At 41.3% G+C, this 24882-nt stretch overlaps 1 protein-coding gene across 1 annotated transcript in view; it reads right to left on the bottom strand.

Annotated features, from left to right (window-relative positions):
* Positions 1-24882, bottom strand: part of FANCM (FA complementation group M) — a 157747-nt gene that overhangs the window by 43390 nt on the left and 89475 nt on the right. Inside the window, exons 9-11 of the mRNA XM_030558989.1 lie at positions 22361-22545; positions 20453-20659; positions 17629-17863 (exon numbers count right to left, since the gene is read on the bottom strand). Coding sequence (XP_030414849.1) covers positions 17629-17863; positions 20453-20659; positions 22361-22545 — 627 coding nt within the window. The remainder of the gene's footprint in view (positions 1-17628; positions 17864-20452; positions 20660-22360; positions 22546-24882) is intronic.

Below are 24882 nucleotides of genomic sequence, written 5' to 3'. Positions count from 1 at the left end.
AACAAGAGTACTTGTGGTACCTTAGAGACTAACAAATTTATTTCAGCATGAGCTTTCGTGAGCTACAGCTCACTTCTTCGGATGCATCTTGTGCATCAAATAGTGCTTTAGTCTCTGTATCTCTGTCAGTCAAGATGCATCCGAAGAAGTGAGCTGTAGCTCACGAAAGCTCATGCTGAAATAAATTTGTTAGTCTCTAAGGTGCCATAAGTATTCATGTTCTTTTTGCAGATACAGACTAACACAGCTGCTACTCTGAAACCTATGTTAACTTAGGAAGAACTGGCAGTTGTCACAGCTGTCAGTAATAATGACCAGATTAGAATCCTCTTTAGTTTATCAATCATGCACCTTAAAGATTTCATAAGGAAATTCCATCAATAGTTAGGAAAAAAAAAAGGTCAAAACAGGTCACAGTAAAGTTAATCATGGGAAGTATTTTCCCTCCAAAAAAAATTTCTCTATCTCAGAAGTTTTGGGAGTTAGATTGGGAATTAACAGTCGGCATTCCAGCAAGTACAGAGGAAGGAACCAAACTACCTTTTCTTCACCTACATTAAGTGGTAAAGTATGTCTTCTTTCTGTATTCTGGATAGTGCTGTACTAAACACTGATTGTTAATCTTTGATTGAATAATTCTATTTCAGCCTGTTATATGATAATCTCTAATTGCTATTGACTTCAAACATGCAGCAACACAAACTGAAATGGATAGGCGGAAGAATCAGTTAAAACCAAAAAAAATCCAAATGTTCTGTTTTATGGAGGAGAAGTGGAGAGAGGTGTGTGTATACTTGTAAACAAACACTGGAACGCCCTGCAGGTGATGATAATTGTCACACAGGGCAAACATAGTCCCTCAGTTCATCATATGTTGTCAAAAGACCAAGGAGAAAACAGAAACTATCAGATGGAATTATTGCACTGCCTAAACAGTGAAAATCTGTTAAAACCAAACAACTGATTAATCCCTTGACTATTTGGGTCCCCATTTTACCTATCAAGGGCATGTGGATGAGGAAGAGAGTACACAGGAAAGAACTAGAGCAATCTTCGGGGAGGAGGAAGAGAAAGTAAGCAGAGTACTCAGAGTGCTAATTCTTGTCCTCAGTTGACACCTTATGTAGCCAACACCAAACTCCTGAAATGAACACTCTGGCATTGGGACATCAGAACAATGGAGTGAGTCCTCAATTTACAAGGGGCCTACCCCACTGTTCATAACTGTCCTTTCCAGGTGCCTCACTCAGATGTCACAATAATGCATGACTTTCATATATCAATTCAAAGGCTGGTTCATGATATATGATCATAGGTAAAAATAAACTGTAGAAGGAAATTGGTTACATGTAACTTTTATACTTATATGAAAGGCATATTTGTCCTCAGTATATTACAGTATAAACATATGCAGTTTTTCTGATTATACATGACATAGAATCGAATCATAGAGTATCAGGGTTGGAAGGGACCTCAGGAGATCACCTAGTCCAAACCCCCCTGCTCAAAGCAGGACAAATCCTCAGACAGATTTTTTTCCCCAAATCCCTAAATGGCCCCCTCAAGAATTGAACTCACAATCCTGGGTTTAACAGGCAAATGCTCAAACCACTGAGCTATCCCTCCCCACATCCACCTAAATTGCTTTAAGTGCACAACCACACAACACACATCACAATATTAATAAGAGCACAGAATTATTTTTCAAATATCACTTTATGCTGAGACACTAAAAAACTCCCATACCCCCAGAAAAAAACAACCTCTCCCACCTTACCTGTGAGAGAAAATGGGTCGTATAGTGGCATCAGACTTGGAAAAAGGAAACTGGACCAAACACAGAAAGCAAATTCCAGGGTGGACTGTCTTCCAACACCACCACCCTGCTTCCAATCATACAGTACACCGCTACCTCAAACTCCATCCAATATAACACGAATTTGGATATAACGTGGTAAAGCAGTGCTCCGGGGGGATGGGGCTGTGCATTCGAGTGGATCAAAGCAAGTTCAATATAACATGGTTTCACCTATAATGCGGTAAGATTTTTTGGCTCCCAAGGACAGCGTTATATTGAGGTAGAGATGAAGTAGGAATCATCCACGCAAGAGAACCAAATTTAAAGGTACAGCATAAAGATCTGCAATATCGAGGGCCAAAACCTACTTGTTTTTAACAGATAAAAAATAATTTAAAAAATCCATCCAATTTCACCCATAAACTTAATAGGATCCAGTGCAATCTTTGGAGCAAGATTAAATATGTTCCCTGCATTAAAGATCTATGTAAATAGGTAGATTCTGTAGAAGTTGAAGTTTCTCAGCATTTTATGCTTTTAAAATACTCCATTCATCCCATTGCCTGAGACTAACCTTATTTCACCTCTAAAGTGCTTAAGATTAATAAAGATCAACGTTCCTTAAAGACACTTAGTGCCAGAAGAAAGCTGTTTATTACTTTGCTACATTACAATCCATTATATAATAGTACCATGCACCAAGGTTCAATGTTAGGAGGCGAGAAACAGAAGCACTTAAGTAGCACAACCAAAGACTGGCTTTAAAGAAGGCACGACCTAAATAGCAGAGAGAAACAGTTCAGCTTTGTTTAAGTGTTAGGAATCAGATTTGCCTCTTTTGTAGTATGTTTCCAAAAATCCACAGAAAGGGAAATTCTTTGTAGTTGTAAACAAAGGATTTAGAAAGCAAACTCCAGCGTTATTAAATGCTGTTACAATGTCAGTTTCAAGAGACTAAATGGAGAAGCCAAATATTTAGCAATTTTGAGGGAGATGGAGATGTGGAATAAGAGAGAGACTTTATAAACGAAGAGGGATCAAGATTGACCACCTCAAAAATGACATACATTAAAAATAAGCTTCTGGTTCCATTTAAGAGACACCACAGAACTACAGATATTTCTTTTCCTAAGAAATTGTCATATACATACGCAACAGGAGCACCTATTCCAAGGAGCTTTCAGCCACCTGTAGTGTGGCTTGGGTCTGTGGTCAGTCTGGAGAGTAACTTCTGTCAGGGTTCCCCTTCCCTTCCTGTCAATGACCAGATGCCCTGAAGATTCTAACAGATACTCAGATACATAAAGAACAAAAAAATAATAGGCCCAAAATGAACTATTTACTCCCTTAGAAGAGTTAAGCCTCCCTGCTCAGCTATGACAGAGTTCAGGAAAGAAAAAATATCGCAAGTGTGCTACCTTCAAGTTGTCACTAACTTAAAAGAACAGTGAGAGCATATGGAGGATCTCCTGTGGACTGGCTTTGAAACAATAATGCAGTTATGGACAAGATTTGAGTCTCAGAAACCGGTACACAGATGATGTTCCTGCTTTTTTGTTTGCAATAATAAAATCTCATTCATGGCAGAAGTGTGATCACCTACCAATGGGCGCATTACATATAGATATACATGTACGCACACATGGGAACAAGTAAGTCTCCAGACCATCCCTGGAACATACACTACTGTTTGTGCTTTTCACAGTGGCATCACTACCTTGAAAATCAGAGGGGTAGCCGTGTTAGTCTGGATCTGTAAAAATCAACGAGTCCTGTGGCACCTTAAAGACTAACAGATGTATTGGAGCATAAGCTATGTTGCTTTTTACCCTGAAAATGACTGCTCCACTCAAACTGAAGGTATACCTTGTATTTCTGACTCCTGCCTTCCTGTTAAGGAAAAATTCAATTGCTTAGAATGCATCTCAATATCTAAAGCTATGGGCAAATACAGACTCTGTGCTCCTAAGTCTTTTCATTTTCCATAAAAATTAAGAAAATAAAACTGAAATCAAGTCTCTACTTGCTGTTTACTAATCTTGCTATTTGACATCCAGAATGTGTGTAAGAGCACTTCTACACTACCCGCCGGATCAGTAGGTAGCAATCGATCTATCAGGGATCAATTTATCGCGTGTAGTGTAGATGCAATAAATCGATCCCCGATCGCTCTCCTGTCTACTGCTGAACTTCAGCTCGGCGAGAGGTGGAAGCCTCTGCTTACCAGCCCCAGCTCGGGGCCTGCTGCAGCAGGGGAGAGAGGGCATACCCATCGCATTAGAAAGGTAAGACTACTGATATTAAAATATGAGTAGTGTGCTTTTATCTGTAGAACAAAAACCATTAATTATTATAAAGTTTTTTTTAATATAGCGCTTTTATCCAAAGTGCTTTACAATAGTTAGTTAATGGTACAAACAACATTTGGAAAGATTATTAGGTGGTCTGCCAAGCAATTTTCAAGTAGTCCACGAAAAAAAATGTTTGAGAATCACTGGACTAGATGATCCTTGTGGTCCCTTCTAACCCTATGGTTCTACGATTGTTTTTCTGCTCTCCTCCTCGTGAAGAGGAGTCATGCAAGCGGACTCCTCCCATCAGCTGAGTTTGCAGCTCAGAGCACATGGCAGAAGAGGAATAAAGACACCAAACAAAGGAACTAACTATCTCTATGCTGCCTGGATTCTGGGGAAGGAGGAAGAACGAGGAGTACTTGTGGCACCTTAGAGATTAACACATTTATTAGTCTCTACGGTGCCACAAGTACTCCTCGTTCTTTTTGCTGATACAGACTAACACAGCTACCATTATGAAACCTGTCACCATGGGGGAGGAAGGTATTTCTAGGAATAAGCAAGAGATCCCCAGCTGCTTAGCCTGGGTTAGCCCAAAGAGCAAATAGAGCTTGCTGATGATAGACGCCTATATTACTGTAACTCATTTCTGTGTCTATGTTTGCCTGATTTAACCTTGTCAATAACAATCTAATTTCCTTCTCTTCTTTAATAAACCCTAACATAGGTTACTATGTGATTGCCTGCAAGCACTGTCTTTGGTTTGAGACCCAAAGTGCAACTGATGTGAAGTACATGACTGGGGTCCTTTGGGATTAGGAGTAACTTGAATATTGCTGTGATTTTTGGTGTAAGGGGCCATCAATCATAAAGATACGCTCACTTGGGTGGCAAGACAGACTGCAGTACTCAAGGGGACTGTCTGTAACTCTGTGCTGAGGCTGTTAAAAAGTCTTTGAAGAGTTGGCACTCACTGCAGTTGGTTGGTGAAATGTAAGCTTGGAACTCAATCAGTTTGGGGTTTATGCCCTGGTTTTTAACAGTCTGCCCTGAGGTTAGTACTCATACTTTTGCGTCGCCTTTGAGTTTGTCATACATGATGCACTTTAACACCCACTGGGTAAGGTACTTCATTTTTCTGTAGTGTACAAACTTGCAAAGGTAACACAGTGAAGTGAATATCAGAGTGAATAATGACTTGGTCCTGAACTAAGAGAGTGTTTACAATTTAATACCATGTTATTTTCCTGTGACGATTATCCTTGCTTGAAGGATCCGGGATATGGGGAAAGTGGTGGATGTGATATATCTTGACTTTAGCAAAGCTTTTGATACAGTCTCCCACAGTATTCTTGCCAGCAAGTTAAAAAGGTATGGACTGGATGAATGGACTAAAGGTGGATAGAAAGCTGGCTGTCGGGCTCAACGGGTAGTGACTACCTGCTCGATGTCTAGTTGGCAGCCAGTATCAAGCGGAGTGCCCCACGGGTTGGTCCTGGGGTCAGTTTTGTTCAACATCTTTCTTAATGATCTGGATGATAGGATTAATTGCACCCTCAGCAAATTTGCAGATGACACTAAAGTGTGGGGAGAGGTAGACACTAGACACACTGGAGGATAGGGATAGGGTTCAGAGTGACCTAGACAAATTGGAGGATTGGGCCAAAAGAAATCTGATGAGGTTTCATCAAGGACCAATACAGAGTCCTATACTTAGGAAGGAAGAATTCCATGCACCGCTACAGGCTGGGGACTGACTGGCTAAGTAGCAGTTCTGCAGAAAAGGACCTGGGGATTACAGTGGATGAGAAGCTAGATATGAGTCAGCAGTGTGCCCTTGTTGCCAAAAAGGCTGACGGCATATTGGGCTGTATTAGTAGGAGCATTGCCAGCAGATCGAAGGAAGTGATTTATTCCCCTCTATTTGGCACTGGTGAGGCCACACCTGGAGTACTGCATCCATTTTTGGTTCCCCCACTACACAAAGGATGTGGACAAATTGGAGAGTCCAGCGGAGGGCAACGAAAATGATTGGGGACAGGGACACATGATTTACAAAGAGAGGCTGAGGTAACTGGGTTATTTAGTCTGCAGAAGAGAAGAGTGAGGGGGGATTTGATGGCAGCCTTCAACTACCTGAAGCAGGGTTCCAAAGAGGATGGAACTAGGCTGTTCTCGGTGGTGGCAGATGACAGAACAAGAAGCAATAGTCTCAGTGTGGGGGAGGGATAGCTCAGTGGTTTGAGCATTAGCCTGCTAAACCCAGGGTTGTGAGTTTAATCCAGGGGTATGCAACCTATGGCACACATGCCGAAGGCGGCACGCAAACTGATTTTCAGTAGCACTCACGCTGCCCAGGTCCTGGCCACCAGTTCGGGGGGCTCTGTATTTTAATTTAATTTTAACATTCAAAATCTTAAACATTTTAAAAACCTTATTTACTTTACATACTACAATAGTTTAGTTATGTATTATAGACTTATAGAAAGAGACCTTCTAAAAACATTAATGTATTACCAACACGCGAAACCTTAAATTAGAGTGAATAAATGAAGACTCGGCACACGACTTCTCAAAGGTTGCCGATCTCTGATTTAATCCTTGAGGGGGCCACCTAGGGATCTGGGGCAAAATCAGTACTTGGTCCTGCTAGTGAAGGCAGAGGGCTAGATTCAAGGACCTTTCGGGGTCCCTTCCAGTTCTATATCTATCTATCTATGGAGATATACCTAAGTTGGAGGTCTAGGTTGGATATTAGGAAACACTATTTCACTAGGAGGGTGGTGATGCATTGGAATGGGTTACCTAGGGAGGTGGTGGAATCTCCATGCTTAGAGGTTTTTAAGGCCCAGCCTGACAAGCCCAGCTGGGATGATTTAGTAGATGTTGATCCTGCTTTGAGCAGGGGATTGGACTAGATGACTGTCATAAACAGATAGCTAAGGGTTAATGTCTCTTTCACCTGAAAAGGGGTAACAAACAACACCTGACCAGAGGACCAATCAGGAAACAAGACTTTTTCAAATCTGGGTGGAGGGAAGTTTTGGATGTGAGTCCTTTGTTCTTAGTCTGTTCTTTTCTCGGCTCTGAGAGTGACCACAGGAATCTCCAGGCTTTCTAATCTTCTGTTTCCAAGTTGTAAGTACAAGGATAGTGAGACAATAGGTTTATATTGTTTTTTTTGTATTTACATGTGTGTAGTTGCTGGAATGTTTAAATTGTATTCTTTTTGGATAAGGCTGTTTATTCATTGTTTTCCTTTAAGCAATTGACCCTGTATATTGTCACCTTAATACAGAGACTATTTTTAATGTCTTTTTTCTTTCTTTTTTAATATAAAGCTTTTTTTTTAAGACCTGTTGGAGTCTTTTCTTTAGTGGGGACTCCAGGGAATTGAGTCTGCAGCTCACCAGGGGATTGGTGGGAGGAAGAAGTCAGGGGGAAAAATCTCTCTGTGTTAGATTTACTAAGCCTGACTTTGCATACCCTCTGGGTGAGGGGGGAGAGAGGTTACATCTCTCGGTGCTTGTGTTTCAAGGATTTGAACCAGGGAGGGTGGAATCCCTGTGTTTAGATTCACGGAGCTTGCTTCTGTATATCTCTCCAGGAACCCAGGGAGGGAACACCTGGAGAGGAGGAGGTGGAATGGAAATGGTTTATTCCCCTTTGTTGTGAGACTCAAGGAATCTGAGTCTTGGGTTCTCCCAGGGAAGGTTTTGGGGAGACCACAGTGAGCTAGGCACTGTATAATTCCTGGCTGGTGGCAGCAATTACCAGGTCCAAGCTGGTAACTAAGCTTGGAGGTTTTCATGCTAACACCCATATTTTGGACGCTAAGGTCCAGATCTGGGAAGAAATGTTATGATATGGTGTGCAGCGTTGTGGGAAAGATAGAATCCAGAAGCCAGTAGGAATATTATATTTTTCTTTTCTCTGCTAGGGGCTTTTAAGCAGAGAGGGTTTGGTTTAGCCCAGCTGGGATGATTTAGTAGATGTTGATCCTGCTTTGAGCAGGGGATTGGACTACATGACCTCCTGAGGTCTCTTCCAACCCTAATATCACTGCTCTACAGCCAAAATGCTTCGCTTAGAGGTTTTTAAGGCCCAGCCTGACAAGCCCAGCTGGAATGATTTAGTAGATGTTGATCCTGCTTTGAGCAGGGGATTGGACTAGATGACCTCCTGAGGTCTCTTCCAACCCTAATATCACTGCTTTACAGCCAAAATGCTTCTGAAATAAATGTAGTCCAACTTTACTAATTCTGGGTCACTGAGAACGAAAATGATGCTTAAAATTGTTGATTGGCTCTAGTTTTCAAGATATGCTATTGGGTCAGTATATACGACCCTTTACTTGGGAATGGCGGAGGATAAGTGAGTTATAAAGGGAAGGGATCTCAATTTAAACCAGAAATGACTAAAATACATCTTTGACTGGATCTATGAATAAATCTATGACTGGGTTTGGACAGTACTTGATTTTGAGGCAAAACAATGAATGATGCAATCTGAAGCTGGTATTGCGTTATACATGATATGAATTGCATCATGTTCTTTCTAGAAGTCATGGATGATGCAATCATAACGAAGCTTACCTCACTCTGCTGAACAAATTGCCCTATATCAGCTCTAGAAATCATACAGTGTCGTGCTCTCTTATTTGTCAGTGTTTGATTTTGCAAAGGGACACATTTCTTGTTTAGCCAAAGTGAGCAGAGATGCCTCGTACTTGTGTGAACAGTGCAGACAACTTCTGCTATGTTTGTGGTGAAGTGACTTTTGCATCACAAAAGCACAGTATAACCACTATGGTTAAGAAAACCTATCACCTTTATTTTGGCTGCATAATTGGAGATCAGGACAAGAGGTGGGCCCCACACATATGCTGCAATAGTTGTGCAACAAATCTTCGCCAGTGGTTGAACAGGAAATCTATGCCTTTTGCAGTGTCAATGATTTGGAGAGAGCCAACAGATCATACCAGCAATTGTTACTTCTGCACGGTGCCTCCAGTTGGGTGTCAAAGAAGAAAAAGTGGACTGTGCATTATCCAAACATTCCATCAGCTATACGCCCAGTACCCCACGGAGAAGAACTGCCGGTTCCTGATGCACCAGAATCATTCTCACTTGAGTCAGATGAGGAAGAGGAAGAGGATGAAACTTCTAGTCCTCAACCATCAATGTCAGAGGACCCACATTTTCTCCCATCCTCCTCCTCTGAACCACACCTCATAACACAAGGTGAACTGAATGACCTTGTCAGGGATTTGGAACTACCCAAGAGTAAGGGAGAGCTGTTGGGCTCCAGACTACAGCAGTGGAATCTCCTGGCAGGCTATCAGGGCAAATGGAGCCCATCAATGCTTGCAGACTATTGCTGGACAGTGACAAGAGATGTTCCATTTAATGAATACAAGAGACAAGCCAAGAAGTGCCGAGTAGACACTGAATAGGACTAAACTATGTATATAATAGTTTTTTGCCTTTTGCTTCATAATAAATTTTATTTATATAACCCTTTTGCTGATTTTTAAAGTGTTACATAAACAGGACAGGTCAAATATTATCATGTAAAGCAACCATAAACACATGAAAAGACTGGTTTACAATTTATGATTAAAACTCTACTATCTACACAATATACATAGACATAAAATGTAAAAACTTAAATATTTTAGAAACAGTAGCCAATCAGTTGTTTTAATTGTCATATTTGAATTCAGTACATCAAAATACATAATAAATATCACATTTTATCTCTGAAGCAGATGACTTCTCAAAAATTGTAGACCAGTGTATTCTATGATTCCTTGATCTGCCTTTTGTGAACTATTTTTCAACAGGAATAATCTTCTCTAGTATCTTTTTAAAAAACAGACTTTTTCCACTGCTGTAGCATGGAGGGGACAAATCTAACAGATATTAAGATATAGGCTTTCTGAGCTCAGTTAAAAACTTCATTGTTACTTAATGACGTGAATGTAATCTGTTTGTTCTGAAGTATAAAGTGTATCACTTGAGATGGAATGTGCTAAAGCATCCCGATTCTAAACTTGTTCCTTCAAACAGATTAGAATGGTTAATACTTAGAAAGCTATATGAAAGATTTTCTTGTTAGCCAAAATGAATCTATGATGTCCAGCGCACCACACTATTATATTTGGACCGTACTGCAAAATCCCCAAACCCTTCATGCATGTTGTCAGAAAGTAACATAACATTCAGAAGGACTCCTGGAGCCCTTTTTAATTTGCTTTTAAAGCCGAACATTCAGGCAGGATTCCTGAAGTCAAGTTTTACTGAGTTTTTGCAAGTCCCCTTGAACAACAGTGTAATATCACAGGTCGGCATGGTTTTGCCTTCAAACTAAATGTGTAGGGAAGTCATGTGACGCAGCCTAGCAGCTAAGCAGTGTTTCAATGAGCTCCCTACTAAATCCATTTAATATCATCTTAATAGTTAATTTTTTGGCTCCTAATAATTATAACATAGAATAGCTTTCTACACCAGTATGAATTTTTTTATGAGCATCAGTGAAGACAAATCCTGCCGAATTTAGTATCAAAACTAGCAGCTGTAGAAGAGTGGGGAGAGACCAGGATGACAGTCAAGGTGACTGAGAAATTTGGTCTGCAACACCCAGCAATGTGGCCACCAAGATCAAGTAAAAAATTAAACATTCAGAAATTACAGTCTTGTCTACATCAGGCTCATTTTTTAAATATTTCCCATTATTAACATCAGTTCTGCTGTATCACTGTTAGCAACATCAGCATCCCACGTGAAAGCACTGGCTGATGATACAGTACCAACCAGATGTGCTCTGACCAGAGGGTTAGAAGACATGGTGTGGAGAGTGGTATCTGCAGCAAGGCCAAGCAGTCATATGTCATTTGACTAGTATTTTCATCCTTCCGTGACAAATTATTCAGCACACAAAGTTCTTCAGTACAGCCATAACCAGCCTATAAATATATTTAGACATTTTAATTTACTCCATACACTTCAGTCACATAAAACCCTACAGTGACAAGTGTAGAAAGGTTTTACTGCATCAGCATTTTCCATTTTATTTCCGAGGGCCCTTTACCAGTTATACCTCTGGATTTCAGAGCAGGCTCAAAAGCAGCACTCTCTGATCCAACACATTGGACATTAAAAAGCCAGATTAGGGAATTAGCAGTTCAGTAATATTTTAAAAGTGTTTAAAAAAAAAAAAAGGAATTTTAGAAAAAGGTAGCTCATTGCAATGACCATGCTGGTGAGATAGCACAGGGATGGAGGCAATGTAAATACTCTGATTAAATAAAATGGCTGAATCAATCTTCTGGAGAGTAGCTTATGAGTCACAAAAAGTCCCTGGGGAGCACCTGCAATTTGTGTAGATTGGTTTTAAAGTCTAAAGCCTTCCATGAGCTCTTAATCTTCTCAATATCCAGGTCAAGAGGGAAAGCAGACACATTCTTATGTGAGAGTAGTATTCCTTGATGCAAAAGTTCCAATACAAAGGAAACAAGCTCAAAATCCTTGGTTTGGAATTGTCTGGTCGTACCAGGAAAATGATCTTCCTTTTCCTATGGTGTGCTGAATAACTCTAACCCTTCCTTCCTAGTCCTGATATTTCTAATTGCTGGAATGAACCAGCTGGAAACAAAGAATCTCTCCTCCCCATACCCTCATGCTTTCTCAAGCAGGCATCAGCTTCAACAGAGCAGCACCACAGTGGCTGACCATCAGCTGCTGGAAGCCTGGCAAATTCCCAGTGTAGACCAGGCCTCAGAGCAGTAAGCTTCTGAGAGGAGAGCTTTCAGCAAGAATGAAACTTGCAGGCACCTGCTGCTCAAGGAGAGGAAAGTGGCTAATTGAACATGCTCTACCAAGTGACATTGAGTCTGGCATGGGCAACGGGATGGAAACAAGATGGAGCTGGAGGGAGAAGAGTCTGCAAGAGAGTCTGGAAGTTTTACCAAGTTCCCTTCCTTCCAGGCCTTCTCAAAAGCTGGTTAAGAAACCAAGCCACAGAGGAATTAATCCTACTGAGTTGAAGAGGCTGCAGGCCTCTTTCTTCAGATGCTTACTTCTGAAGCAGGACAGCAGCAATTTTAGGATCCATTTAGATGAGGTACCTCTCAAGTACCTACCAGGACTCAAACTCAGTGGATCTTCATCCTCCCAGGGGAGAAAGAGAATGTATCAAGATGAGAGGAGGTGCAGTAAGGGCCGGCAGAAAATGGCATAATGACTGTACTACAGGCTGGGCACCTAATTCCTTCCCCTGACCCTTGAGTACAGTCCTGACCATCTGAACCATATGTTAGGTAGTACTCAGGCTACTGGAGGGAGGTGAGGGCTGGAATTAAGATGAGGTTGCCAGAACTTCAGAAGTATGATTGCATGCACTTTGGTTGGTTGCAATGTCAAACAGCTCACTATTCCACATGATGAGTGGGCTATTACAGCAAACACTATATCTAAAAAATAGCCTCTTAAACAGATTACTCAAATAATTAGGATCTCTGGTTTAAAAACTATAATAGATACTGTTCCACTCACCAGCAAGTACATTTATCTCATAGGAAAATAAATGTACCAAGCAATCGGAGGACACAGTGCGATTTCACACCAACAAGCAGCGTTGTACTAAAATGTAGAGGAATGAGGAGGCATGTTGGCACATGTTGGCACAAGTTTATTTGTAAAATATGGCTTTGAATCCATCATCATCAGCGATCCCTCGAGGTCAAGGATGATCTCTTTCACAGGTTTTATTTTGATGGGTCCTTTGGTGAGTGAGGAATCTAATCCTTGAGCCGCAAACTCATTGGCAGACATTGTAGGTGGTTTGGAAGTCAGGCTTGGGCCAAGATTGTTGTGTGACAGTCATCTGTCCTTTCTTTTCCGGTGTTTATCTGCGATCAGGGCAAGGTGATTTTCCTCAAAAGTGGACAGCCCTTTTTTTTGACAAGTCTTCACTAGTTATCCCTATCCTGGACTGCTGTCTCCCAGTGTGTGGTGTCAATGTCGTATCTCTTGATGTGTATCTTGAGGATGTTTTTAAAGCGTTTCTTTTGGCCTTCCAGTTTCTTTTCTCCTTTGGTGAGCTGGGCATACGGTAGTTGTTTTGGTAAGCATAAATTGGGTATGAGCGCACAGTGCCCGCTCCACCGCAGCAGGTGTTGGATAATGAGGAACTCAACACTGATGATGTTGGCCTCTGTGAGGACACTGATATTAGTGCAATGATCCTCCCACGTTATGTTGAGGATCTTCCAAAGAAAGTGCTGGTGCTGGCACTCCAGGTTTTTCAGGTGTTTTTTGACAGGCCACCCAGAGTCACAAGCAGAGAGGAGACTTACCACCACTTTATAAACTAAAAGTCCAGTGTGTGTTCTGATGTCATGATTGTTGGCCAAAAGCAACGCTGGCACAGCAGATACATTTTTACCTTTTTAAAGCCCCAAATTAAAGGATTCATTTGCAACAAGAGACATAAGATTTGTCACTACGAAAAACGCATCAGCACTCTTAAATATGATGTAATCAAAAAAAATTTCAGACAAATTGTTGTCTACTGAAACAACCATATATTGGTAATAAGTAGGGAACTTTAGAGCTAAACAATAACTGTAAAAAGATATATGTGACATAAGTATATTACTTTAATACAAAACCACAGATCAGAGGCTTACTCAAGTTCAGTATGAATGCAGAAGAGTATTTGAAATTACAAGGAAAGTTCTAAGTAAAAAAAAATTGAAAAGGCATTTCAAAATACAGTAGTGATTAAATTAATGGAAATAAATGAACATTTTACTGTTGGTCTTATAATTTAGATTGTTGTCTACAACATCTAGAAATATTCGCTTGTTTGGCACCATAGCCATAAGACCAGCCATACTGGGTCAGACCAAAGGTCCATCTAGCCCAGTATCCTGTCTTTGATCTTAGCGTCTGCCCCATCCCTCCACCCCCCCAGTATAATCTTACAAAGCTCCATCTTTCTTTGAGAAAAGGGATTAAGAGGGATTTAAAGACATATTCTGTTTATGTAAGTTTTCAGTAGTCCTATAATGAAGTACTAGAATTAATTGACATTTTCCTTTAGGTTGTACACCACTGGAATGAGCCAAGTTGTTTTCAGAGATGAATTATCAACTCTTGGGAGGAGAGAAGAAGAGAAGGGGCTAGATTATGTCTACTACAAAAACTTTTAGGAGGAACCTAATCTCAAGTGGTAGAACAAGCAGTTCCCAGGACACAAGCTGTGGTGTTGATCACACCTTTACCTTTTCTACTATATTAGAAGAGTCTTTGGTAAGAAGAGGGGAACCCTCAGAAGAGATAGGAATAATCAAACAGGAGAATGAGAAATAGCCAATGGTATCTACATGAGAAACAAACATTTAATAACGGGTTCTTCAGTTTAAGCAGAGAAAGGTATAACATGACCCAAAAGCTATTAGCTGGTGCTTGACTGGAAATAGACTCATAGACTCTAGGACTGGAAGGGACCTCGAGAGGTCATCGAGTCCAGTCCCCTGCCCTCATGGCAGGACCAAATACTGTCTAGACCATCCCTGATAGACATTTATCTAACCTACTCTTAAATATCTCCAGCGATGGAGATTCCACAACTTCCCTAGGCAATCTATTCCAGTGTTTAACTACCCTGACAGTTAGGAACTTTTTCCTAATGTCCAACCTAAATCTCCCTTGCTGCAGTTTAAGCCCATTGTTTCTTGTTCTATCATTAGAGGCTAAGGTGAACAAGTTTTCTCCCTCCTCCTGATGACACCCTTTTAGATACCTGAAAACTGCTATCAGGTCCCCTCTCAGTCTTCTCTTTTCCAAACTAAACAAACCCAATTCCTTCAGCCTTCCTTCATAGGTCATAATTCATAGGCATAATTTTTTGGCAGAGAGTGTACAGGGTAATTAACCATTTGAACAATTTACCATGGTGGAGTCTCCATCATGAATTTTTTTTTAATGAAGACTGGATGTTTTTCTTAAAAAGATCTGCTCGAGGAATTATTGTGGGGGAAGTTCTATGACCGGTGTAATGCATGAGGTCAGATTAGATTATCACAATGGTCCCTTCTGACCTAGGAATCTATGGTTCCAATGGATCAACTCTAAGTCCCTGCCATTTTTCAGAAAAACAAGAGCTATGCAAACAGGGAGCATTGCATCTATAGTTATCTGCTAAAATGTGGTGAATTTTCAGCTGTTTTTCTATTATTATTAAAATTAGTCAAGAAAACAATTTCTGCTTAAGTTACGGAGCCTGATAAAGATGCAAAAACATTTTAATGCAATATTACTTGTTTAAGACCTAGCAAACACTTGGGAGTGGCATAAAGGAGATGTCAAAGTTTTTTCCCCACTCTGAACTTTAGGGTACAGATGTGGGGGACCTGCATGGACCCTTCTAAACTTAATTACTAGCTTAGCCACCACCCAGAATTTCAGTGTCTGGGGCACTTTCTGTCCCCCCGAAACTTTCCCCTCCCTGGGTTGCCTTGAGAGGCTTCACCACTTCCCTGGTGAACACAGATCCAAACCCCTTGAATCTTAAAACAAGGAGGAATTAACCATCCCCCCTCCTTTCCCCCCACCAATCCCTGGTGAGTCCAGACCCAATCCCCTTGGATCTTAAAACAAGGAAAAATCAATCAGATTCTTAAAAAAAAAAGAAAGCTTTTAATTAAAGAAAGAAAGATAAAAATCATCTCTGTAAAATCAGGATGGAAAATGCTTTACAGGGTATTCAGATTCATATAGCCCAGAGGAAACCCCCTTTAGCCTTAGGTTCAAAGTTACAGCAAAGAGAGGTAAAATCCTTCCAGCAAAAAGAAACATTTACAAGTTGAGGAAACAAAAATAAGACTAACACGCCTTGCCTGGCTAATTACTTACAAGTTTGAAACATGAGAGACTGACTCAGAAAGATTGGAGAGCCTGGATGTACATCTGGTCCCTCTTAGTCCCAAGAGCGAACAACAACAACAAAAAGCACAAATAAAGGCCACGTCTATACTACAGCATAAAATCGAAATTATTAAAACCGGTTTTATAAAATCGATTTTACGCGTCCACACTAGGGCACATTAATTCAGTGGTGTGCGTCCACGGTCCTAGGCTACCATCGATTTCCGGAGCGGTGCACTCTGGGTAGCTCAGTAAAAGAATCAGACAAAACTTCGATTTCCGTCCACACTAACCCTAAATCGATATAGTATCGATTTTAGGGTTACTCCTCTCGTTGGGGAGGAGTACAGAAATCGATTTTAAGAGCCCTTAAAATCGATTTAAAGTGCCTTGTAGTGTGGACGGGTACAGCATTAAATCGATTTAACGCTGTTTATATCGATTTAACGCTGTAGTGTGGACCAGGCCAAAGACTTCCCTCCACCAAGATTTGAAAGCATCTTGTCCCCTTATTGGTCGTCTGGTCAGGTGTCAGCCAGGTTTACTGAGCTTCTTAACCCTTTACAGGTAAAAGGGACATTAACCCTTAACCATCTGTTTATGACAGGAGAAGTGATACAAATAGGTGATTCACCCTATACACATTAAGGGAATAACTGATTCAAGGATGCTGAAAGAATTGGAACTTGTATATAAACAACTGGTCTCATCATAATATTGGAACTGAAAAGTTTTGAGTAAGTTAAATTATATTTTTACTAACGACCCATAACACTTATGAACAGTTTTGTGCACATTTCAGGACCACAGTGCAGTCAGGACATCAGCTTACACTGATGGTTCTCAACCCGCGACCCAATGAGCACACAGCTGTGGTCCATGTGACATCCTCAGGGCCATACAGGTAGTATTGGATATGGCCCACAATGGTAACTAGGTTAAGAACCACTGGTTAGGGGTAGGCAACCTATGGCATGTGTGCCGAAGGCGGCACATAAGCTGATTTTCAGTGGCATTCACACTGCCCAGGTCCTGACCACTGTTCCGGGGGGCTCTGCATTTTAATTTAATTTTAAATGAAGGTTCTTAAACATTTTATAAAACATATTTACTTTTCATACAACAATAGTTTAACCTAGGGACCTTGAGGACGCCGCCAGCGACAGACCACAGTGACGTGCAACAGTCGGGAATACCTGCATCGCCTTTGAGGAAGACCGCCAACGGCGTCTACAAGAGGCACGCGATCGACGTCACAGAGCACCAGCAGCACACAACCCACTGACCGCGAACTTCCCATGCACCGTCTGCAGCAAAATGTGCACCTCTAGAATTGGCTTGTATAGTCAGCAGAGGGCACACCATGAGACCAACAATAGATGCTCTGCACAGATTTGTCATAATCGGATCGATGGACTACCAAGAGAGTTTAGTTATATATCATAGGCTTAGAGAAAGAGACCTTCTAAAAATGTTAAAATGTATTACTGGCACGTGAAACCTTAAATTAGAGTGAATAAATGAAGACTCAGCACATCACTTCTGAAAGGTTGCTGACCCCTGGGTTACACAATACATATAAAGAAAATCATCATAATCTTACTTGTGCCCATGGAAAAGAGAGCGGATTTATGCCGGAGTGAGCTGGATCTTCTCTCTTTGGAAAGTGATCTTGAATTATTTGGTTCATATACTGCGGGAGTGATAAACATTTTGTGCAACTTTGGGTTTATTCCTTCAGGAATCAGACGAGGACTTTGCTGGTAAAAGTGAAGCATTTTGTTTTCTGAAATTGCTTTGTAAATGCTCTTTTTGTTGGACTGGCTTTGATTGTAAGTCTGTAAAACAGAGGATAAGCCACTTGTTACTGCAGAGTTTCACCTTCTAACTAAGAATTAAAAGGGCACTTAAAAATATAGTACGTAACAAAAGTATGAATGTTGGAGTCCCCAAACACATGTTACAAAAACAAAAAAATACAGGCCAAATACATCAAAGCCAGATTGTGAGTCCTTTACTCACATGAATCGCACCAATGGAGTCAATGGAACTACTTGTGTGAGTAAGGGGTTCACAATCTGACCCCATCTCAGGACAGAGGAAAAGGAGAGAGATATAGATAACAATCAGGTCATCTGGTTACACAGAAAAACATATCCACATCTTAAAAGTTCCAATGGGGAAAAAAACCCAAAACACAGAACAAAAAAGATTGCCACTCCCTTTCTTCCCACCCCATTCTTGCCCTTCCACTCACTTACCGTAGACAAGTAAAATGAGGTGAAGAGATGGCCTGACAAATTCATTTATGAAAACCATTCCAAGCATAATATATAGCACTGAAGAACGTACAGAGATGTCTGAGAATGTCATCTGAATAAGAAACCCTCAAGTAAGGCATAATGACAACAACATTATACAGAATTTAATTTTTTTGTACATAGTATCAAAAGTGGGCATGTCCCTTGGAAGGGGGAGGGGGAAGAGAGAGAGAGAGACGTAGAAGGGAGAACACCCTTGCCTGTAGTTTAGGGTAATCCAGGTTAGATACAATGTGACTAGGCTTGGCCAAATTTGATTTTTATTTTTCAAATTTCGATTAATAGCTATATTTTAATTTTTATTTTTTTTTAGTTTTTTAGCTATTTAAATTTTCCCAGTTGTGCAAAATTATGGGGTTTAAAACTATAATAGTCTGTATACTCTTTCTTCACCAAGATGAAACTTCTGTATAAAACACAATGCTATTTCTTTTGTTTTTCTTATTAAAAGCATGAAAGGAGAAGTCCAATAAATGCCAATTAAAAGTGATTGCTTCTGTGATGCAGACATCTGTCTAGTAGGACCATACTGAGACAAAAGAGGCCATCAGTTGGCAACCACTTCTGGTCACTGCTAACTTGGACTGTATTTGAAAAGATTACTTACAAGTGAAGAATGCCAGCTCTCAATCAGTTTGCAAGAAGTTTTTGTTAGATGATACTTTTTAAGGGAGAAAATGTATGTAGGGAAACAAACATTGTGCTAGTAGGTCAGCATACTCCTTGAAAAATCTGTATGGAGTTGTCTGACAACCATCCTGAATCATTTTTCTCTTCAGAGCCTATGGGGCTGAGATTTCAAATGCCTCTTACACTTGTTATCCCAAAATCTTTGAATGTAAAGCTGAGACCTGATTCCCCACTCCCACCATTCCTATCTTCCTTCCAAAAGTGGGGTTTAAGTTCCTCTGACCAGCCTGTGCTAAAGTGGAATCTAAAGCTTACAAATGTATGATCAGAACAGTCTGCCTCAAAGGTTTCCTGAAGGTCACAGGAATCCAATTGCTTCAAAAGGAAGCTTCAGCAAAGGACCACATTAGTATCCCATGACATAGGGAGCTTTTAAACATGTACAATAATCAGGCAGATTTTGTAGGTAGGAACTGAAAATATCTACTTATGACATTTAAACAAGATATTGCCCACTTTTTTCTTTTCAAATACAATATGCCCTTCTGAGAGGTTCCTCTTTAACAGACAGGAGTGACTTAGGATACCTTGTCTGAGAATCAAATCTCTGTCATCTCAAACTCTAAGCCAGATACAAACATCACATCTTGGACTGGAATAGCATTGAGTGAGAATGTTAAGCTGGGATGGCATGCTGAGCTCTTTAACAGTCACAGGAGATTTTCATTTACGTAAGTTTCCTCAGACCTCACCTCACACTCAGCACTGCTGTTCCAAGGTGCTTATCACTAAGGCTACTATTTAGTCATGGAGGACACAGAATCCATGACTTCCAAAGACCTCTGTGACTTTAGGCACCGCCAGATGGGAGCTGCAGGGTCCCATGCTGCCTGCGGAGGCAGGAAGCTGTGAGGTACTCCTTCTGCGCTCCCTGCTGCCGCGAGTGCCAGAGGACTGCTGCTGCGCCTTGCCGCCGCCGTGAGTGGCAGAGGACCCCTGCTGTGCCTTGTCATTACTGAGAGCAGCAGGGGACTCCGGCAGCTTGGAGCCACCAGTGGAGGGGGACCATGGAGCTCCAACCCCCCACTCTAATGCCAGCTCTGACAATAATTATTTTGTGACCCTGAGCAAGTCACAACCTTATATGCTTCAGTTTACCCATCTGTATAATAGGTATAATTACTTACCCGCCTCAAGGGCTTTGAAAGACTTAAGACTGAAAAAAATCCCAAACACAGATGAAAGCTTGAAGTACTAAAGTTCCACATTTCCAACATTTCTGGAATGAGGCTATACAAAAGGAGGACTATCAAAGTGTATTTGCAAATCCAGAATGGGACATTTGAACTATTAATGCAAAGAGTTCACCACCATCATCAAGCTCCCCAGGATTTTAATTAATCTACACGTAATTGTTTTGTGAGACTAAGTGATGAGACTGAAAAGTTAGAAAATACGAGAGATTTCTTAACTCACCCGTTGTTCCCGTCCTTCTGCAAGTATGACAACAATTCTGCCTTTCCGCTTGCGCCCAGTTCGACCCATTCGCTGCACAAGACGAATTGGACTTTTCTGAGCATCAAAACAGATTATGAGGTCAACTTCTCCAATATCTAAACCTTCTTCTCCTACACATGTAGAGACCAGTGTATTATAGCCACCTTCACGAAAGCATTTTACCACCTAAAAATGGATTAAAACACATATCTTAAATCTTCTCTACTGTCCAAATAAATTCTCATTGTCTTTTTATATTCCAGCCTTGTGATTAAAAATTTTTCAGCTTGTTTAAAAATTGTAGAAGCACAATCTACCTCCTTCCAAAACAGTTAAGTATTTCATTTTAAACTGTCGACTGATAATACTGACACACACAGCATTTGTTAATATTATTCTACCCTTAAATACAAAATCAAGACATTTCACACCTTATCCAGCCTCAAACTACCACATACATAAGACCAATCTACTCCTACTAATCAGTTGCTCAATTTTACAAATATATATTTCTGCTACTCCACTAAGTCAAGACATAGCCTAAAATCTTAACTTTTAGAATTCCAAAAAAGTAGGGAAAAAAGCACTGTGCTCAATTCATTCCACGCACATTTCCATTCTTTTCAAATATTGCATATTTTTTATTAAAAGAAATCACACAACAAAATTACTAAATGCAAATATTTTCTCTTTTATACATTTCTTTTTGGTCAGATGATCTGAAAGAAAAATACTTTGCAAGTGGATGTCATGCTTCCCAGAGCTGAGAGGCACCTCACTATCATCTGACTTTAGCCTAAGGAAGCCATGTCTGTGTGTGCTGGGGGGTCAGCTCCCCAGCCCCACTGGCCATGGGCAACACAAGGACTCCCTCCTCTAGGCCTACGCAGGCCCCACTCTCTCTATACAGGTTATCTCCAAGCATCTCCCTGGAGTGTCCAGCTCCTGATCCACTAGACATCCACAGTATTCACAGATTTGCTACTTTCAAAGCACAGTATATCCCTGCTTACCACTTTCACCTCAAGTCACCGCTTCACTTAACACACAGAACTTAGATAGGTTTATAGAGAAGTCAAGTATAAGTTTATTTAACGTAGCACAGAGATTTAAGTAATAGCTATGGAAACAAATTGTTACATATAAAATAAAATCATAACACGCATTCTAGAGCCTAAACTTAATTAACTACTCTCATGTGCTATAGACTATTGCTCACTCAAAGTCCTTTCAGTGTTTTACAGTCAGGCTGGCTGTTACCCTCCTTTCATAAAACATACTGTTAGCTTGTCTCCTCAGTGAAGGATCCTGTGTGTTTCTTTGCAACCCTATATAACAGACTAGTTCTTTGGTCCTAGTCATAAACAGGATACCCCTTCACTGATTATGCAAATAGGCATTCATTGTGAGACACACAATACTTATCGCCAAACAGAGGGAAAAGCATCTGTTACCTTCTGCCTGAAAAGAACATGTGTGAGGTCTGTCACTTCTTGGTGACTTGCCTCAGCTCCCAGGCCTTAAGAACATAGTTTTTAGTATAGATAAATAACTCCTCAAATATTATGCATGCCTACATTTCACAATGATTATGATGACCAGTGGACCCTTGGATTTCAGTAGAGACCACACATGCCACCCTTTGGTGAACTGTTATGCATGTATATGAACCAGAGGATCCCTGTAAAATCCTATGCACCCCTTGGACCCTCTCCAGTTGGCATCAAGAGGTCTAGAGATCACAGTTGTTTACTTAGTACAGTGGTTTACTTAGTACAGCGGTTTACTAATGGAACTTGAAACTACACAGTCATTTCTATACAATATATATTAGCACATCACATTCCCTACATCCATCTTCTCAAACAAGACTGATTTCATTTTTACCTCAAGCTGCTCTTTTTGTGTAAAGCCCTTCATGCTCTTTCCTGTGGAGTGGCCAACAAAGGTCATTACTCTGACAATTGGATGGTGCTGGGAAAGCATTTCAGCAATTTCTTGGACGCTGTCTCGAAACGAGGAGAAGATCATAACTCTGGTATCACTGGGTTTGCTTTCAGATATGCTTTCATCTGTTTAAGACAAAAATAAGTCTATGAGCTAGAAAAGGATTTTATATACACAATAAATAAAAAACACAGGGCCAGCTCACCCCTTCTTTGGGCACGCGTAACTCCTATCACTTCCATAAGGATAAGATTGTGCCCAAATAGATTCCATTTCATTTTCTTGATTTACACAGTGTGCCCATCCCATTTGTGCTAGGAGCACAAAGCCATTCAAATTAACATAATGTTAAGAAAAATGACAATTACGAACTTCTCAACTTATTAAAAAAGAAAACTCTCCTCATTAACTACAGAGAGGATACAGTCAATCCCTAGAACATACCAGGCAGAACTAACACTGGCTCTGCTCTGGAATTTGATCCAACAGAGGGCCCTGCATTGAGAATACCTTGTCCCCAAGTCACAATTTATTATAATATATTGCTTTATAAAGCCCAAAAGCGCACTCAGTAGATGCCTCAAAATAAAATTAAGACATAGTTGTACACCAAAGAATCTGCAATCTAATTTCAGACCCAAATATATAATGACCAAACAAAAGAGATAATGAAAGTCAGGAGGGACAGGTGAAGTAAGGATGACTTACTAGCAATAAAAATACACTGTACTCAGGAAAGGATAGTGCACAGCATGGTAGAGCAGAAACATGGGATTTAAGTTATAAATCAGGATAAATATCTTAGGCCTGGCCTACACTACGCGTTTAAACCGAATTTAGCAGCGTTAAACCGATTTAACCCTGCACCCGACCACACAGAGGCCCTTTATATCGATAGAAAGGGCTCTTTAAACCAGTTTCTGTACTCCTCCCTGACGAGAGGAGTAGTGCTGAAATCGGTATTGCCATGTCGGATTAGGGTTAGTGTGGCCGCAAATCGACGGTATTGGCCTCTGGGTGGTATCTCATAGTGCACCACTGTGACCGCTCTGGAAAGTGATCTGAACTCGGATGCACTGGCCAGGTAGACAGGAAAAGCCCCGCGAACTTTTGAATTTCATTTCCTGTTTGCCCAGCGTGGAGCTCTATCAGCACGGGTGGCGATGCAGTCTCAAATCCAAAAAGAGCTCCAGCATGGACCGTACGGGAGATACTGGATCTGATTGCTGTATGGGAAGACAAATCTGTTTTATCAGATCTCCGTTACAGAAGACGAAATGCCAAAGCATTTGAAAAAAATCTCCAGGCTATGATACAGAGTTCACAGCACAGTGCTGCGTGACAAGCGTAACGGAAAGCCAAAGAATCAAATGGACGCTCATGGAGGGAGGGAGGGGGTACTGAGGACTCCAGCTATCCCACAGTCCCCGCAGTCTCCGAAAAGCATTTGCATTCTTGGCTGAGCTCCCAATGCCTGTAGGGTCAAACACATTGTCCAGGGTGGTTCAAGATATATCTCGTCAATTTATCCTCCCCTCTCCCCCCGTGAAAGAAAAGGGAAAAAAATTGTTTCTTGACTTTTTTCAATGTCACCGTAAGTCTACTGCATGCTGCTGGTAGACACGGTGCTGTGGCACTGAACAGCAGCATCCTCTCCCCTCCCTTCCCTGGTGGCAGACGGTACAGTGCAGAAGGACTGGTAGCCGTCCTCATCATCATCCCATGAGTACTCCTGGCTGGCCTCAGGTGAGGTCGGCCAGGGGCACCTGGGTAAAAATAGGAATGACTCCCGGTCATTCCCAGTAGATGGTACAGAACGGCGGGTAACCGTCTTCATCATAGCAACTGGGGGCTGAGCTCCATCAGCCCCCTCCCTTTCATGTGTAAGGAAAAGATTCTGTACTGCCTGGACTATCATAGCAGCGGGATGCTGGGCTCCTCTCCCCTCCACCGTTTAATGTCCTGCCTGGACTATCATAGCAACTGGAGGCTGCCTCCCCCTCACTTTATCTCACTAAAGAGTCAGTGTTTCTTATTCCTGCATTCTTTATTACTTCATCACACAAATGGGGGACCCTGCAACGGTAGCCCAGGAGGATTGGAGGAGCAGGGAAGCAACGGGTGGGGTTGTTGCAGGGGCACCCCCTAGAATGGCATGTAGCTCATCATTTCTGCGGGATCTGACACGGAGCGGCTGTGCTCTCTGGTACACTGGTTCTCTAGTAAACTTGCCCCATATTCTAGGCAGGACTGACTCTATTTTTAGATAGAGCATAAAGGAGGGAATGACCTGGGCAGTCATTCCCATTTTTGTCTTTGCGGCCCCGGCCAACCTCAGCGAAGGTCAGCCAGGAGCACCCATGACAGCAGCAGATGGTACAGAACGACTGATAACCATCATCTCATTGCCAATTTACAATGGCATGGCAGACGGTACAGAATGACTGATAACCGTCTCTGCT

The sequence above is a fragment of the Gopherus evgoodei genome, chromosome 4 (assembly GCF_007399415.2).
Source record: "Gopherus evgoodei ecotype Sinaloan lineage chromosome 4, rGopEvg1_v1.p, whole genome shotgun sequence".
NCBI classification, from domain to species: Eukaryota; Metazoa; Chordata; order Testudines; family Testudinidae; genus Gopherus; species Gopherus evgoodei.
The sequence above is the reverse complement of the archived record's forward strand: the minus strand, read 5'-3'. Positions and strand labels throughout refer to the sequence as shown.